At 57.2% G+C, this 15,756-nt stretch overlaps 2 protein-coding genes across 8 annotated transcripts in view; one reads left to right on the top strand and one right to left on the bottom strand.

Moving 5' to 3' along the window:
• The first annotated feature begins 1,814 nt into the window (after positions 1–1,814).
• Positions 1,815–6,382, top strand: HIC1 (HIC ZBTB transcriptional repressor 1). 2 transcript variants are annotated; one of them, XM_066263045.1, is made up of 2 exons: positions 1,815–1,952; positions 3,390–6,382. In XM_066263045.1, the coding sequence occupies exon 2, from the start codon at positions 3,410–3,412 to the stop codon at positions 5,534–5,536; it is 2,127 nt and encodes a 708-aa protein (XP_066119142.1). In that variant the 5' UTR covers positions 1,815–1,952; positions 3,390–3,409; the 3' UTR covers positions 5,537–6,382. The 2 variants fall into 2 exon arrangements, with proteins under 2 accessions (XP_066119142.1, XP_066119141.1); XM_066263044.1 differs by lacking the exon at positions 1,815–1,952 and adding an exon at positions 2,872–3,066.
• Positions 6,383–7,100: 718 nt separating this feature from the next.
• The window catches only part of SMG6 (SMG6 nonsense mediated mRNA decay factor), a 291,808-nt gene continuing 283,152 nt past the window's right edge, over positions 7,101–15,756 (bottom strand). For all 6 annotated transcript variants that reach the window (XM_066263032.1, XM_066263038.1, XM_066263037.1 and 3 more), the window contains 4 exons: positions 15,015–15,168; positions 11,824–12,035; positions 11,445–11,526; positions 7,101–8,279 (listed from right to left, as the gene is read on the bottom strand). In XM_066263032.1, the coding sequence (XP_066119129.1) occupies positions 8,149–8,279; positions 11,445–11,526; positions 11,824–12,035; positions 15,015–15,168 (579 nt within the window). In that variant the 3' untranslated portion in view covers positions 7,101–8,148. The remainder of the gene's footprint in view (positions 8,280–11,444; positions 11,527–11,823; positions 12,036–15,014; positions 15,169–15,756) is intronic.

Genomic DNA, 15,756 nt, shown 5'->3' with positions numbered 1-15,756 from the left:
TTTTTTCTTTTTTTTTTGCCTCCAGGTTTTTGTCTCAGAGGTTATCTTCTCCAGGAATGCCTTCCTGCCTGGGGGAAGAACTCCTATTCATCCATCAAAGCCCAGCTCTAAGAGTACATCTGAGACTTCCCGCCTCCCTCCATCACTCTGTTCACTTTTCCCTCTCACCGCACAGCATGACCGTCTCTGCCCATAATGGCTGGCAGCTCAGGAGATAACCATTTTCATTCTTGGAATCTCATCACTTCCCCAGTGATGATACCATAGACAGAAGAGAGGATTGGCATAAGATTGACACACAACACTGAGTGGAAACAGGGTGAGGGCGGCCTCAGTACGCAATGTGAGTGAGAAGAGCGTGCAGGGACCAGTAGCCGCCTCCTGGCCCCGAGGTTATGATATGAAGTCGCCTGCGGAGGAAAGGGAGCCTCTTGGGGGCGACCGAGCCCTCATTGTCTGTCTGGGACTGAGAGTGGCCGCGCCAGCATCTCCTCAATGAGTGACTCAGCCATTACTTCTGGAAGGGACTTGAGGGCTGAGGACTCGTGGGCCGCAATGGCGGCCCCCCATCTGCCCAGCGGCCCTGCGTGTTTGTTAAGTTCTCCAAGGCTTAGGAGAGACGCGATCTCGGCGAACCTCACCGGTTACTATGGTAACTCTGCGCCCCAGCCTCTAGCTGGGCGCTGAGGGAAGTGCAGCCAATCAGAAGCTGCAGGCGTTCCTGGGAACCCACTCCCACCCTCACGTGTGGGCGGGGGTCAGGAGGTGCGGGGAGGAGGCGGAGCGTGGACCGCGGCGAGATCTGATGCCCCCTACCAGCCTGATGCTGGGCGGCGTGGGAACACTTCCGGAGTAGCCCAGCGAGTGCCTGCGCGTCAGTGCCGGCTCCCCTCCCTCTCAGAAGGGGAGTCACCTGCAAAAACCGGTCTTTCAAGTGGGGCGCAGGACCTTGCGGGGGATCCCAGGCTGCAGGCCCTCTAGGCCCGTTTCTCTCGGGTCTGTAGTTTGGAGACAGGGTCTTCCAATCGGATCCCTCAAAACGTCTCCCTTGGGAATCTGAGGACTGGATTTGTTTCTGCAGGAACCCTAAGAGGCGTTGTCCAGCTATTCCAAGTCGAATATCCTGGGGTCCCTCCAGAGACCAAGTTCAAGGAGAGCTGTTTGGGTAAACCCTCTGCTCAGGTTCACGGAGGGCCCGGGACTTGGACTCCCAGAAGGGGGCAGGTGTGTGTTTGTGCAAAAATATACGCGCCCACGGGTGTTGATACTTCGAGAGCATCTGAATGCAAACGGGCTTATTCTGTGCATACCTAACACATGTATCTGAATGAGAGTAGGTGTGCTTAGACATCCAAGAATGTCTAAGAAGAGTTTCAAGGATCCTATTTTCTTCTTTCTCCCTTAGGATTTCCGTAACATCTACTGTCACGACATCTACATCTACTCCCTCCCAACATCTACTGTCACGAGAGTGCCCTCCTTGAGGGCAAGGATCTCTCCGAATTGGGGCAACGTGAGAAACCGGAGACATGTATACGGAAGCGTTTAGCTCAAAACCCCGGGGGGCTGTGGGCTCGCAGGTCCAGGGCTTGGGTCCCCAGGTGGGCATATCTAGGAGGATTAACCTGCGAATAGGCCCCTCCTCCCCGATCCAGCTGCGCATCTGCGAGCCTCTAGCCCAGGTGCGCAGGAGGGAGGTCGCGGCTGTTCAAGGCAAAGCCCGGCGAGGCCACGAGGTGGCGCCATAGCTGCAGCAGAGCCTGCCCGCCCAGGGCGCTCCAGATAAGAGTGTGCGGAAAGCGCGGCGGGGCTGAGACGCGACCGGGACGCGGGGAGGACGGAGCAACAGGACAGACCGACCGGGGGCCCGGCGGGCGGAGGGCAGCGCAGCGCAGCCACGTCCCCCCGGATCCGCTGGCAGCCGGGCCCGGGGCTTTCGACATGCCCCCCAGGTGGGTCTCGGGCTGGGGACCGGGAGGGACAGGGGACCCGGACAGCCCGGTCCTCGCGCTCTGGACGCCTTGGGTGCATCATCCGATGCAAGCGTCCCAGCGCGGCTGGCGTTCGGAACTACGGGTGTCGCCCCTGGAAGACTCAAGACCACCGGGTCGCTACTCTGCGCCGGGTTCACGGCGGGGTCAGCGGCCGGGCCGGGTCTGCCTGCACATGGGCTGGAGAGGCGAGGGGAAGGGAAGGGGAGAGCTGACGGGCGGGGCTGGCAGGGGCGCTGTCCTGGCACAGCTCGGCGCCTGGCAGCGGGGCGGGTGGGGCGCCGGCTAGGAGCTGCCATCACCGCGGGGAGGGAAGCCCGGCCCGACTGCGGCCGCAGGTAACGGGCCGCGAGGCCCTGCGGGCCAGGCGGGGAACAGTATCGGGCCGGCGAGCGGGCGGGTAGGGCACCTCAGGGCTCAGCTCAGGCCCCACTGCTGCCCGGCTGCTGAAATGAGGGGCGAGGAAAAAAGCTGGGAGCCAAGGGACTGGGACTGGCGCGCCCTCCCGGCATGTCTGAAGTTGGGAAACTTTTCCCTAAGTTTGGGGCGGCGGAGTTCCCATGGAAAAGGGGCCGAGGGGAGCTGGGGAGAGTAGGTGCCAGGCCGTGAATGCAGCCCTAAGGCCGACGCCGGGCCGGGACTCGGGTGGGGCGCAGGCCGGGGTCAGGGCCGCAGCCGGCTGCGCCGTGCCCGCCCGGGGCGCTGCCCCCCTCCCTCCCCTGGGAGCTGCGTGGCTCCCCCCTCCCCCCCACCTGCTTCCTGCCTCAGCCTCCTGCCCCGATATAACGCCCTCCCCGCGCCGGGGCCCGGCCTTCGTGCTCTGCCCGCCACCGCAGCGGCTGCCTCCGCTTCCCGCGCCACGGCCGCCGTCCGGGCCCCATCTAGGGCCTGACAGCCCCCAGCCAGGCGGCGCCACGGCGGCCACGGCGCTCCCCTCCTCCGGATCACTTCCCCCAACTGAGGCAACTTCTCCCGAGCCGGGAAGCGCTTTTCATTCGGCTCCCTTAGATCCCACTTGGGCAAACTTCTCGGCCCTGAATGACTTTTCCTGAAGCGGACATTTTCCTCAAATCGGGTAACTGTCTCCGAAAGGGTCACTTCGCCTAAACAGTTTTCTCCGTCGAAGTCCCCAGAACCCAGCCTGTGTGCCGGTGCCTCCAGGCAAGGGGGTGCAGGCCTGCTTGACCTCCTCTCCACAGCCACTTTCTTCCTTCTGGTCCGAGCTGCCGGCCTAGGTTTCCACACTCGGAGGCCACTCATCCTCCACCAGTGCCCAGGCCGGTGCTCGATGCCCCTGCCTAGCTGAGGGGAAGGGGAAGTGGAGGGGAGAGGCGCAGGGCTGGGAACCGGCGGCGAGGGCTCCTGTGGCCCTGACCAGACTGGTGTCTGTCCCCGCAGGAGATTGTGCTGGGCAGACAATGCTGGACACGATGGAGGCGCCCGGCCACTCGAGGCAGCTGCTGCTGCAGCTCAACAACCAGCGCACCAAGGGCTTCTTGTGCGACGTGATCATCGTGGTGCAGAACGCCCTCTTCCGCGCGCACAAAAACGTGCTGGCAGCCAGCAGCGCCTACCTCAAGTCCCTGGTGGTGCATGACAACCTGCTCAACCTGGACCATGACATGGTGAGCCCTGCGGTGTTCCGTCTGGTGCTGGACTTCATCTACACAGGCCGTCTGGCTGATGGCGCAGAGGCCGCGGCAGCAGCGGCCGTTGCTCCGGGGACCGAGCCGAGCCTAGGAGCCGTGCTGGCCGCTGCCAGCTACCTGCAGATCCCCGACCTCGTGGCGCTGTGCAAGAAGCGCCTCAAGCGCCACGGCAAGTACTGCCACCTGCGGGGAGGCGGCAGCGGAGGCGGTGGCTATGCACCCTATGGGCGGCCAGGCCGGGGCCTGCGGGCCGCCACGCCCGTCATCCAGGCTTGCTACTCGTCCCCAGCAGGGCCTCCGCCGCCGCCCAGCGCGGAGCCGCCCTCGGGCCCCGAGGCCGCAGTGAACACGCACTGTGCCGAGTTGTACGCCTCGGGCCCCGGCCCAGCCGCTGCACTCTGCGCCTCGGAGCGCCGCTGCTCTCCACTTTGCGGCCTGGACCTGTCCAAGAAAAGCCCGCCGGGCTCCCTGCCTCCCGAGCGGCCGCTGGGCGAGCGCGAGCTGCCTCCGCGCCCAGACAGCCCTCCCAGCGCCGGCCCCGCAGTCTACAAGGAACCACCGCTTGTCCTGCCGCCGCTGCCGCCACTGCCCTTCCAGAAGCTGGAGGAGGCCATACCGCCTCCGGATCCGTTCCGTGGCGGCGGCAGTCCGGGACCCGAGCCCCCCGGCCGCCCTGACGGGCCCAGTCTTCTCTACCGCTGGATGAAGCACGAGCCAGGCCTGGGCAGTTACGGCGATGAGCTAGGCCGGGAGCGCGGTTCTCCCGGAGATCGCTGCGAGGAGCGCGGCGGGGACCCAGCCACTTCCCCTGGGCTAGCGCCGCCGCCGCGCTACCCGGGCAGCCTGGACGGGCCTGGCGCAGGCGGCGACGGCGACGACTATAAAAGCAGCAGCGAGGAGACTGGCAGCAGCGAGGACCCCAGCCCGCCTGGCGGCCACCTCGAGGGGTACCCATGTCCACACCTGGCTTATGGTGAGCCTGAGAGCTTCGGTGACAACCTGTACGTGTGCATCCCGTGCGGCAAGGGCTTTCCCAGCTCAGAGCAGCTGAACGCTCATGTGGAAGCGCACGTGGAGGAGGAGGAGGCGCTATATGGCAGGGCCGAGGCGGCTGAGGTAGCAGCGGGAGCCGCCGGCCTGGGGCCCCCTTTCGGAGGCAGTGGGGACAAGGTAGCTGGGGCTCCTGGCGGACTGGGCGAACTGCTGCGGCCATACCGCTGTGCGTCATGCGACAAGAGCTACAAGGACCCTGCCACGCTGCGGCAGCACGAGAAGACGCACTGGCTTACCCGGCCCTATCCATGCACCATCTGCGGGAAGAAGTTCACGCAGCGCGGGACCATGACGCGCCACATGCGCAGCCACCTGGGCCTCAAGCCCTTCGCATGCGACGCGTGTGGCATGCGTTTCACGCGACAGTACCGCCTCACCGAGCACATGCGCATCCACTCGGGAGAGAAGCCCTACGAGTGCCAGGTGTGCGGTGGCAAGTTCGCACAGCAACGCAACCTCATCAGCCACATGAAGATGCATGCCGTGGGTGGCGCAGCTGGCGCAGCCGGGGCGCTGGCGGGGCTGGGGGGCCTGCCCGGCGTCCCCGGCCCGGATGGCAAGGGCAAACTCGACTTCCCCGAGGGGGTCTTTGCTGTGGCCCGCCTCACGGCTGAACAGCTGAGCCTGAAGCAGCAGGATAAGGCGGCCGCGGCCGAGCTGCTGGCGCAGACCACGCACTTCCTGCACGACCCCAAGGTGGCGCTCGAGAGCCTGTACCCGCTGGCTAAGTTCACCGCGGAGCTGGGTCTCAGCCCGGACAAGGCGGCCGAGGTGCTGAGCCAGGGAGCTCACCTGGCTGCCGGGCCTGACGGTCGGACCATCGACCGTTTCTCACCCACCTAGAGCGCCCCTTGCCAGCTCGCCTTGTCGCTGCCGCGTGGCCCTCGGCCCGTGCCCCCACGGAATAGCAGCGATCAGGCAAACCGCACTCGGACAACTATAGTAGAAGCAGCAGTGTCACTGCAGTGGCGGCGGCCCCACCCCTCTAATGGGCTAGCCTGGCCTCACTGCTTTGTGCCTTAGCCCGGGGGATGGGGTCGAGAGGAAAACCCGGGACGGGGGTGGGTTGGGGGAAGGGAGATTTATATTTTTGATATCAGCTTTGACCAAAGGAGACCCCGGCCCTTCTCCGTCTCTTCCTGTGGTTCGTTGGCCCCCTCACCCAGCTCCGTGATGCTCTTGGGGGTAGGGGTGTCACTAATGGGGCGCTTCCAGCCCTACCTCCGGCCCTTGCGACCACACCCATTCTCACTGTGAATCTCCCCGCTGGGGTCGGAGCGTCGGGCAGATTTGGGGAGCTGGGAGGGGACTGAGCCGGCCGGAGGGCCCCCTGCCCCCCGCTCCCACCCGCCCCGGGACTGATAATGTGAAGTTCCTCATTTTGCACAAGCGGCACTAGCCCCAGGGCCAACCCTTCCCCCTCTTAAGTCAGAGGGCTGACACAGCCCGGCCTACCTGGTCTCTCACTCCTGCGGTGTCCCCTTCTCCCTCCCTGAGGCCCCGGACCATATTTATTGCATGCGCCCAGGGCAGCCCCAAATCCCGAGCCCAGGCTGGGCTGGGCTGGAACGTGGTCTCTTTAGCTCCCTCCTACTCTTTTGTATATTTTCTACCTTGTACACAGGCTCTTTCAGAGCCGCTTCCATTTTCTATACTCGAACCAAACAGCAATAAAGCAGTAATCAAGGACCCTGGACCCTGTAGCTCTCTTCCACCCTGCACTAGGAACAGAGTGGGTGGAGGGACCAGTCACAGGGCCCTTCCACAGGTGTAGAAGCTTGGACCTTCCTTCCTCCCCAGGCCCACAGACAGATCAGCAAGAGGTCAGGTATGTTTCATAACTAAATATTTATTAAGGAAACAAAACCAATGCTGTGAACAGGACAGAAAGGAGAGCTGGGTCTCTCTCCCACCCACCCAGTCATTAGCCTTCATCCAGAGGAGAGGATCTCAAAGAGAGGCTGGGGACACTATCCCAAAGAGCCCAGTCTTCTGAGGCCACAGGGACTCACACCCTCAAATCCATTGGCCATGGCTCTCCTGTACAGCCCCTCCTCCTTTTGGGCCTCAGAAGGGCACAGCCTTACTCCCATCCTCTAGGCAGGCTATAAAGTCAGACAGGGGTTCTGGGGGTTACCTCCATTGGTCCCATCAAAATTTACTGCTGGCTCCACCTCAAAACCTTGTCTTCCCCTCATCACTGTCTCTGGGTTGAGAGAACACATTCCTAGTAGGAAGCCTCCTGAGTGAGGCTTTGAATTCAGGTGCCAGCTAAAGAGGCAACAAAAAACTCAAAGGTGCTGTGTTGAGATCTCGGGCAAAGCTAGAAAAAGGATGAAAACTCCTGGCTAGGCATTGCTTCTTCCAGTTACTGGCCTGGAAGCTTCTCAGAGCACTGGGGCCTGGGAAAGGAGGTGTGGGGTGGGAAAGCTCAGTTAGACAGGTACTGGAGGAAGAGGGAGATTCAGAGTGAGAACCCCTATAGCAAGGAACTGAGGTGAGAAAATTGAGGGGACCAGGGAGGTGAGAGAGGTGTGAGGGATCAACTAGGAAGAGGAGGAGGGTGGGGATGATTCAGGGGGTAGGAGGGAAGACAAGGAGAGGGGAGGAGAGGAGTGAGAAAAATCTGAGGAAATTTTCTTCAGTGGGAACTAGAGCAAAAGGAAGGCCAAAGACAGGAAAGGAAGCAGGCAAAGGCCACCCAGGAAGTATGGGCCTGAGACCAGATGCTCCTTCCCTCTAGACCCATGACCATCCATGGGGAAAACAAGTGGCAAAGTGTAATGGACCCAGATTGATAAGGGAAAGAAGAACAGCAGGATGGATGTGTATGTTTGGGGTGGGGGTGGATAGACGTGGGAGTCAAGGGCTGCTGTTTGGAAGGTGGTGTCGAGAGCCCAACTTGGGTCCATGTGGGAATCCAGGCCTCAAGGAGAAAGACACACCCTGGGCATGCTTTCCATGGCATGACCAAGCTTCTTGGACACATTCAGGACAGGGGTCTGAAGCAGAGTAATGGGACCTGTGATTTCACTGGCACCTGATGGAAACACTAACCCCTTTGCCCTATCACCACCTGAGCAAGTGGCTGAGTTCACAGGCAGAGGAGGCCTTCCCCTAGCCCTTGAAGTAGGCAGGGGGAGGGAGAAAGGCTGCGAGCATGGGCAGCCTGTCTAGCTTGCCCACCTGCAGTCCCACCTGCTGTCGCTGCAGCCAGCCACTTCCCTACTAAATCTCCACAGCCCAGGAGGGTCCCAGCAGCTTCTGCCCAACCCTTGGGAGGGCTCTGTGAGGACTAGCTCCCCCACAGCACGGCCACGGTGTGGGTTGGAAGAGGATGGTTTATTGTCTGGGTGATTGGTGGCTTAGGCATGTGGCCATCTTCCGTGCTGCACTGGGCACCTGGTGGCCTCTCAGGAACGGTTCCATGGGGGATGAGCCCTGGTGTGGCCCGCTCAGCCCACCTGCGCCCACGTGAGGAAGGCCGGGATGTCCCGCACAGGCACATTCCTCGTCAGCGCTTTCACACGCAGGTTCCGGTCATCAGTCAGCAGCACCACCTCCCGCAGTAGCCGAATTGGCTCTTCTGTTGGCAAAGGAGAGGGGAAGAACCGCACTGAGGGCAGGAGGCAGAGGCACTGGCTGCCTCTCCTCTCTCTGGAAGTGAATATGGTCCTGGAGGTCAAGGCCAGGCATTTCTTGGCCCTTCCACAAATCCTTGCCCTCATGCAGATGATAGGCTAAGGATGCCCCTTCCCTCTGGCTTACAGAGGGCCAGCTGGGCCAAGGCTGCCCTTCTGCTTTGGACCCCTGCCTCCTGCATGGGATTGTGCTGCTTTGTGTCTTGAGAGCTGCCCAAACCACTGGCCTCTACACACCCCTCTCCCAGTACACGTACTCTGGACTGAGGGAGCAGAAGCCCCTTTCCTACCACTCTTTCCAAACTCAAAGGCACTGTGTTGAGTTCTCGGGCAAAGCTAGAAAAAGGAAGAAAACTCCTGGCTAAGCATTGCTCTCTTCCAGTTACTGGCCTGGAAGCTTCCAGTTACTGCACGGCTGGCCCCCAACTCAGAATACTCATCTTATTATGCATCCTCTCCCTCCAACACTAGCAGGCTGATGCTTCAGGTATTAAGAGGTAGAGAATGAAAGGTGGAATATAGAGTGTCTATAGACTGCCAGATGTAAGCAGAGTGGTTAGCTCAATGCAGGTCTGAGGGGAGGAGGCCATACCAAGTGGCCCTGAGGCTATAGCCAAATGATTTCCTCTATTAAATAAAAGTAATCCATGGTGACAATCTCTACAGCACAGGGGAGACAGAAAAAGAAAGATCAAGTTAGGCCCATCCTCCCAGTTTTCTCCCTCACGTGTCCCTGGCCTTGTTCTCCAGGGTAGATCTTCCAGATTTCTTTATGCACATGTACAAGTATATATACTTGTTATATAAACTTTTCCTCCTACAATATTACGATCATACTAGCCATACTTATTTTATTCAAATTTTATATGTTTTTAAGATCTTTCTATATTGGCACAGACAGCTTTCATTCTTTTTAGAGTAGGAAGATGCCTTCTACCACCTCTCTTCCCCTAATTCCCTAACCTTTTAATGTATTGGGGAAAATTTAAACTAGGGCCAAGTACTCACACAAGGGACATCCCCACCCCTGGCAAAGCCCCTCAGGTGGCAAGTTCACTCCTTAGTCCCAGGCTGGGTATTTCCTGGAGAAGGGCCAGGCCAGCAGACAGAAGGCACAGGAAACATCCTGTAGGGCCTACTGCCTGCCGGCGCTGCCTGGGCTGGGAGATTGCAAATGTCCATGTTGAACCTGAGAAGTTTCAGGCTTTCCAGCTCCAAGCAGGGAGGCTGAGACTGGCTGTCAGCCTTGGGAGGAGTCTGGGGGAAGAAGGAGGGAGAGGCACATGGGGCTGGTGGTAGGGAGAGGTGGAAGAGGGTGTGAAGGAAAGTGAGGGGCTGTGGTGGGCAGAGGAAAAAGGAGGTAGCCATGGGAACAGGGGCTGCTCTGTGACCACTTAACTACCTGGGCCTGACCCTCTGGGGAGTGTGAGTGCGGTGCTGTGTGCGGCTCCCAGCTGGCTGCCCAAGTCTGCCCACAGCCTCGCCATTTCTGCCCTGGGACTCAGACCAGGAGAGTCCCAGGCTTTAGGTCAGCCAACCAAGGCCCAGCACTGCTGGCAGGGGTCTGCAGGGGTTTCTGTGGATACTTTGAGACATTTTTAACAATAAACATCCTCTGTTTTGACACTGGTAACTTCACTTTGTTAGAAACCAGAGACTGTCATCTTGTCAGGCCCTATCCGCCATAATCCACATGATTTTAAAATTCAACATCGTTTACACATAAACATTTGGTGACAGTTTCTCTGTGAATCTGACAAGTTAATCTGCTAAGAATTCACACTGACAAATGGGGTTTGATTACACCAGCCGTTGCTGATGTAATTCTGATAGGGGCGGTCCCTAGGATGGCAATGGGTTCCTGTAGGCTGTTTGGGGTGAAGTGGGGTGGGGGTGGGGAGACTAGTAGGGCCAAAGCCAAAATGTGTCTCTGCTAAGAACGAAACAGCTCTGAGGCTGGGTGGGGCCACAGCAGTATCTGAACCATACTTCCCAACAAGGCCTTCTGCATGCCTGCCTACCTCTCCCTCAGAAGGTGACCCTCTAGGAAGCTGCCTGGGAGCAGAGCCCAAGCTCCTCTGTTTGGCTCAGCGAGGACTCCTTTTTACCACTTGAATGCTCTAGATCTGGTTCTAAAGGACAGTATGTGCAAGCCACATGGTAGGACCTGCCTGAAGAAGAGCAGTTATGGACTCATTACCAGAACCGGGCAGAGAGACTGAGCAGGAGTGAGGGGCTGCACTAGTGTGGGTGGGAGAAGCAGCAGCAGAGAAGTCAATCCCCAGACCAGCCTGGAAGCCAGACCCAGGAAAATAAGCAGAGGAAGTGAGTGACAATGACTAAAAGACAATGACAAGATATTAAATATATGTAGACAGAAGCCAAATGGTGAGAATGGTAAGTTCTGCAGATGACACTGAACTAGGAGGTCTTAGGAATTCCTTCCAAATAAAGAGAAATGTCATATTCCTGGGAGTCAAGAGCAGAAAACACCTGAGCTTCATTGACTCCAAGGGGCTGTGCAGGGAAGTTCCGGGTTGAATGAGGTGCTCCAGCCCTCCCTTGCCTCCAATTCCAGCCAGCCTGTGAAGTCCTGTAGCTTACCAACATAGAGACAGGAAGAAAAAAACCCACTACTCACTGGGGAAGTCCCTCCACCCCCAGCCTGATACAGGGTAAACATCAAGGATGAACTAAGAGGATGAGCATGGCTCTGAGCAGGGACCACTGGGGACTGTCCTCTCAGAGCTGCAGAGGGCCGGGCTCAGGAGACTATGGCCAGAATAAGCTACACTGAATCATAAAGACATTCTTGCTGTCAAGAGAACTCACTGAGGACCCAAGAAAGGAAATGGATACATGCCGAGTGAGAAAGCTCACGGCCTGCAGCCTGGCTTCCTGGGCTAGGCCCATCCCTAGTTGGCCCAGGGTCCATCTGACATTTCCCGGGCGGTGGGGAGCTGTGATAGGAGGGTCTGACTTCCAGAAGGGCAGGAGACTGAGCTTGCCTGAGGACTGACCCCCAATTCCTCCAACTTGTCCACAGCCGAGGATGGCAGAACAAGGTAGGGCAGGGAACAGATAATCCTGAGGCAGAAGCAGAACTGTACCTTTGCTGGTGGGCATGAAGTCCTTAGCCTTGTCTTTGCAGTAGTGAAGGCAGCAGGAGAGGATCAGGTCATCATTGTTACCCTGGAAGAAGAGAGTGTGAGAAGTGCTTACTGGGCAGGAGGGGGCGCCATGTGGAGGAAGTGGAGGCACAGGTACACTCTGCCTCTGGGGTGCTGGGGAGGGTCACCTCCCAGAGTCCCTCCCATACATGCCCTGGCCCCACTTGGCTGAGTTCACCTGTGCCATGTGTGACACGAAACTCCCATTTCTAGGCTTCGATGGTGGCTGCCCAGGTTGACTGACCTTTTTTTAACCCCCACGCCTGAAGAACCTGTTCTGAAGGCTGACTATAGGCATGACTTCTGCTGGGGGTCTCACCAGCTGGCCAGTGATGTCCTCACTGCGGAAGGCAATGGATTCAAGTTCGTTGCCACGGCTGGTCAGCGCCCGTAGGCAAGGGTCCCGACTCTCAAATCGCCGCTCAAGGAACTCGATGGACTTCCGGGCCTTTTCTTGTACCACTCGAGCATAGCCCCCAGCCCGGTGGTCCGTCTCTTGACCTTTGGCCAGGCCGTCCAGCTCATTGATCACTGGTGAGACACAGTTCCACAAGGTATCAGCCTCAGCAATCAGCAATTGTGTCAGTCTGCACCCTAAGCCTCACTTTCCCAGCCAGCCCCTCCCCAGAACACAGAATCACCCTGCCCCACAGAAGTGTTCCAGTGAAAGTAGGGGATGATGGGGAGAAAGAAGCATCCCAGACTTTCCACAGTGCTCGCTCCTCTTTCTGCCTCGTCCTCCAGGCCCTGCACTTCTGGGAGGAACTTACAGGGATTTTCGGGAGCTGCTGTATTCAGAGGAAGAAACCTGGCCCCTCCATCACATTCCTTAGTTATAGGATCAAATTGAAAGGGTCTCTCAGGAGAGGTAAGGGTATGCAGCAGCTAAAGGGAGAGAGGCACTCGCCTTCATCCCCTTGGGCCCCCAACCACAACAGTTCAAGAAAGAGCAAAGTTCTACACCCCATGCCTCGGCAGAGGGCAGGGAGGTCACCAAGTCAGAATCAGCTGTCATGGCCTAACTTGCAAGAGCCCTGGTATTCCCCAAAACCATGCCCTTGGCACATCTACCTCCTCTGATACTGCACGTGTGTGTGCGTGTGCATGTGTGTGTGTATGCCTGTCTGCCTGCCTGCCTATGTGTCTGGGACACGGCTTCATTTTCTGGTGAAGATTCTTTCCAAAATTCCAGCCAAAGCCTGAGGTCAAGTGGGAAATATGCACTCCTTGGGGGCTCCGGGAGAGTTTGGGGTCTGAGGCCTCTCCTCGGTGCAATGATTCATGGCTTAGGGAATCAGCATGAGCATGCTGTTCCATGGTGAGCCTGGCACTCACTGTCTGGGTATTCAGAGACACTTTCTGGAAAAGGCCCACGTGGGAACACACACCCACACACACACACCACACACATGATCATGCTTTCAGCAACCTGAGGCTACAGTGTCCACATACTGTATTGTTGAGGTTGGAGAGTAGTGGTGGATGAGTATATGGTACAACAAAGAGAACATCAAACACAAAAAACTGGTATTCCATCCCAAAATCTGCTTTCCTGCTTCCAAACTAAACAGGCTTCAAAAGGGAAGCTTGTTTGTGCTTCTGCACCAGGCGGGGCTTCTCGATGCTGGGGTCAGGCCTAAGGAGCATGGAGCAGGTTAAAGAGCACAAGAAACAAGCAGGGAAGGCTGCTGGTTTAACCCTTTGTGCTCTGGACATAAGACAGGAGTCCACTGAGGGAGCCTCATTAAACAGGAGCTCCCTCTATAGTTCCTGATGGTCCAAGGCCCTGCCCAGCTAGAAAGGTTCAAAGAGGCTGGCCTCTTTTAACAGAGTTGTCATTTCCCAACGCCCTGGGGGCCATCTATTTATTTGGCATGCATCCTATGGGTTTTCTTATATATTTTATCTCTCCACACCAAATCTGGCTTTCTCCACTGAACCACAGCTCCTCAAGACCAAGGGGCTGCAGTTCTGCCATTCATTGGAACACCCAGGAACAAGGAGACTATGTACACAGCAGAGGTCCAATCCATGCTGGTGAACAAGAACCCTACTAGCTTGGGATGGTGTCTGAGGCTCCTTCTAAGTCTTAGGGGGCTCCTGAGATGTCACCTCTCTTAGTTATACCATTTCCTGACTATAGCAAAAAAAAAAAAAGTCCAATTTACTTTCTTCCCCCTGAAAATCTCCTGGTAGGAAAGCACAGAGACCTGTAATCCTGAAAGCCACCCTACCCCAGGACCTAGTGAGGGAAAAGGGAAGTTGGAACAACATGATGATATTGTTGCTCTGCCTTGGGGAGAAAAGCTGCTCTATGTTTGAAAACAGAAAACCTTCTCTTAGGTCTAAGAGCATGGGTTTAAGAGGTTCTGGCCAGGCCACATGGGGAGGGGGAAGGAAGACAGGGAGGGTGGAGGCGGGACGAGGGCTGCTTCAGTGCCAACATTCTCAGGTGGTGCTAACGTGTTTCCCACAACCCCCCAGGGTTCTACAGCCTCTGCAGGGGCGGATGTTTCCTGCCCTTTGTTTCCACCCTCATCTGGCACTAAGACACTTGGGACTGGGAGGGAAGGCCCAATGGAACATCTTGGCATAGATGTCAGAGGTGGCTTGGCAGGCAGACTGCCAGTCTGGCGGCTTTTCCAGAGGACAGGGCTCCCAAACTTGCTCCAAGTGGCTGCTGAGAGGGGGACAATAAAAAGCCTGGGCTTCCCAATCTTCTCCCAGACACTCTCCTTCCACAGAACAGCCCTCAGCTACATTAGCTACATCAGCTAGATGAGGCAGGAGCCCACAGCCCAAAGCCCATCCTGAGGCTGACCTACCACAGAGCTCCAAGAACTAAGGGTGCCTAGACAGTCTCCTGGAGACAGCCCAGCTGGGCCCCTTTGGCCTGAGGATGGAAGCAAGCTAGCTGGTCATGAGATGCTGACCCTGCACCAGCACCAATGACCAGACAGTGGTAAGGGCCCAAGTGGCAGGAATCCACAGGCATGAGCCAAGGGCTTGCTCTGGAGGGTTTCTGTCGGCCTGGCCTTAGGGTGACACTGGCCAGAAGAATGCTACCTCGAACCAATAGAATGATCATGAAAAGCTACAAGACAATCAGACCAAAGGCATCTAACCACTTCAAAATCCTCCCAGCCTCCCTGCCAGACCACCCAGCAGCACTGCCGTTATCTGCCAGGGCTGACTGTTTACCAATAACGGGAACCAGCTTTGCTGTTTTACTGCAAGCTTTATAAGGATAAAAACAAGGGCTGGGCTCATGCAGCCTCTGGTTGCTGGGACACAGGAGTCCATTTGCTCAAGCAGTTTAAGCCATGGATCAGCCATAATAATTTGAAATGCTTTGATTATTAAACAATTTTCCTTGCCCCACACATTCCCTACTTCCCTGCAAATCCTGTCTTACACACACAGCAGGGCTCTGCCTGCCGGGCCACGGGCAGGGGACATTTGTGTAAAGGAGCTGCTGTGTACGTGCAGGGCTGCTGTGGCCTGACTCACCAATGAGGGGCACCACCAGGATGTACTTCCTGCTCTCCAGAAGCCGTGCCAGACTGGCCAGGTGGTCAATGAAGCCGTTGGTGTCTGGTACGAGGAATAAGGGTCTGATCTCGAGCTCCATCTGCCTCATCTGACTCTGGTCCTCCAGGACAGCCTAGAGGGGGCAGAGAATGGTGAGTGAGCCAAAGAGTGAGCAGGCAAGTGGGTGGGTGAGCAGAGCCCTGACTCCACAGTGTGTCAGCATCCTGCCCCTGAACCTCTTTTCCCTCCAGAGGAACAGCCAGCCCCCATCAGGCCTGAGAGACAGGCTCAAGGGCTGGGCAAGGCACTGCAATAAAAATCAACATAGACCAAATGGCTCAGGGAATGGGGCGTGACTAAAATTCTGCGTTAAGACTGAGAAAGGATCGGATGGTATTAAAAATAGCAGGTCTCTGAAAGTAAGACCCTGAGCTAAAAATCTCTAAGGGCAAGTTAGGTTCCTTAGATATGAAAGAAGTTTCACATATATTATCTAAGCAGCATATAGAGGGGTACTTTTAAATAGACACTTTATATATGTATATATATATTTCAAACAGAATTTGTATCTCAATTTACTTCACTGTGTAGTTAAAAAAGTTAAATTCAAAGACTACCAAAAAAGTAATGCTGACAACTAATAAAAGCAAAGTCTCCCACAGCAGCAGGAGTCGGCAGGGTGTGACGGATTAGGACCCAATTTGCAGGTCTGAGCAGAGCA

This window comes from Saccopteryx bilineata, chromosome 2 (assembly GCF_036850765.1).
Source record: "Saccopteryx bilineata isolate mSacBil1 chromosome 2, mSacBil1_pri_phased_curated, whole genome shotgun sequence".
Lineage (NCBI taxonomy): Eukaryota > Metazoa > Chordata > Mammalia > Chiroptera > Emballonuridae > Saccopteryx > Saccopteryx bilineata.
The sequence above is the reverse complement of the archived record's forward strand: the minus strand, read 5'-3'. Positions and strand labels throughout refer to the sequence as shown.

Excerpts from the sequence above, each read along its gene's own strand:
- HIC1 (XM_066263044.1), top strand. The coding sequence starts at position 3,030 with ATGACTTTTCCTGAAGCGGACATTTTCCTCAAATCGG. Across the intron at positions 3,067-3,389 it reads GGACATTTTCCTCAAATCGG|GAGATTGTGCTGGGCAGACA; the intron begins GTAACTGTCTCC and ends CTGTCCCCGCAG.